Source organism: Orycteropus afer, unplaced genomic scaffold, assembly GCF_000298275.1.
Source record: "Orycteropus afer afer isolate SDZICR_OR568_19922 unplaced genomic scaffold, OryAfe1.0 scaffold00066, whole genome shotgun sequence".
NCBI lineage: Eukaryota > Metazoa > Chordata > Mammalia > Tubulidentata > Orycteropodidae > Orycteropus > Orycteropus afer.
Window position 1 is genome coordinate 7203816 of NW_006921653.1, and position 1417 is coordinate 7205232.

Genomic DNA, 1417 nt, shown 5'->3' on the forward strand with positions numbered 1-1417 from the left:
TAGTCAGGACTTCAGTCATAGGAAGTTTTGACTCTGGGGAGGATCTAATTCTAAGTTCAGTCATGTGGCTGTTAGCAGACCTCAGTTCCTTGCTGCCTATAGGCCCAAGCCCAGAGGTACTCATTGTATGTATCATTCCGTAAGCTGCCTCAGTGTCCTCCAACAGAACAGCTGGCTTCCACCAGAGCAGTGTTCAGAGAAAGAGAGTTCAAGATGGAAATTGCAGTCTTTTATGACTTAATCTCAGAAGTAACAATACTATCATTTCAGTGATATCCTACTGATTACCTAGACCAACCATGGTAGGGGGCTACCCAGGATTGTGAGTACCAGGAAGGTGCAGATCCTTGTAGTCCATCGTGGAAACTGTTCACACACTTCAGAAAACTGCATAAAACAAATGTTCACCTTAATCTCCGTGTTAGGAGATAGAATCTTGAGAAACACTCCATAATTTCTCCTTATCCTTCATCTTAGTCACAGTGTCTACTTTTCCCCATAAATAATCACTATTTAGATTCTCAGTTATTTAAAGTGGCAAGGTCAGTCCAATCCCTATTACTTCATTGTAGCTGGAAACAGAAGTCCATCCACTTAATTTTAATTTTTTCTAATTTCTCATTTCATCAAGGCACATTAGTGTCATCTTATTAACCTCATGTATATTTCACAAAAAAACAAACTTATGGCTAAGTTAATGATTGGTTGATCCTTTTCAGGAGCATCTGCAGTGGAGGATTCAAAGAAAACTGATCTTGAAGAGAAACCAAGAACAACATTGATCATCTGTCCACTTTCTGTTTTAAGTAACTGGATTGTAAGTCTTTTAAAACCCTTTAAAAATCTGATAATGATTTCTATATTTCTTATAAGATATAGAAAGTATTCTGTAAGAATTATTCATAGCATGATTGGTCAGCATATTACATCTAAGTTCAAATAATAGCTGAATTGGGGTAATAGTTACTGAATTGAGGTAGTTTTTCTTAAAAAATTTATTCTAGAGAGTGTAAAAGCTTTATTAATCGGTATTATAAGATTTGTTTTGTATTTCTGCCTCTGCCAAGTAGGAAAGGGGGTGCTGGGAAAGAAGCGAGGCAGTACGGCGGGTTTGGAGTGGCCTGAGGTGGGTGAGAAGGAAGTGAGGCGGTGTGGTGGGTTTGAGGGGCACTGGGAAGTAAGTGGGGGTGGCGCAACGGGTTTGGAGTGGCCTGAGAGGGGCCAGGAATGAAGCGAGATGCAGTGGTGGGTTTGGAGCGGCCTTAGGGGGACTGAGAAGGAAGTGAGCCAGGGCAGCGGGTTTGCACAAGCTGAGAGAGACCAGGAAGTGAGCAGAAGGGCTTGGAACAGCTAAGGGAGATGAACTTGTCTGTCTGTTTGTGTGTCTTACTATAGTGGTTGCTAAGACAACTCAGAA

At 41.3% G+C, this 1417-nt stretch overlaps 1 protein-coding gene across 1 annotated transcript in view; it reads left to right on the plus strand.

Moving 5' to 3' along the window:
• Positions 1-1417, plus strand: part of HLTF (helicase like transcription factor) — a 75852-nt gene that overhangs the window by 31444 nt on the left and 42991 nt on the right. Inside the window, exon 13 of the mRNA XM_007940209.1 lies at positions 720-817. Within this exon, the coding sequence (XP_007938400.1) occupies positions 720-817 (98 nt within the window). The remainder of the gene's footprint in view (positions 1-719; positions 818-1417) is intronic.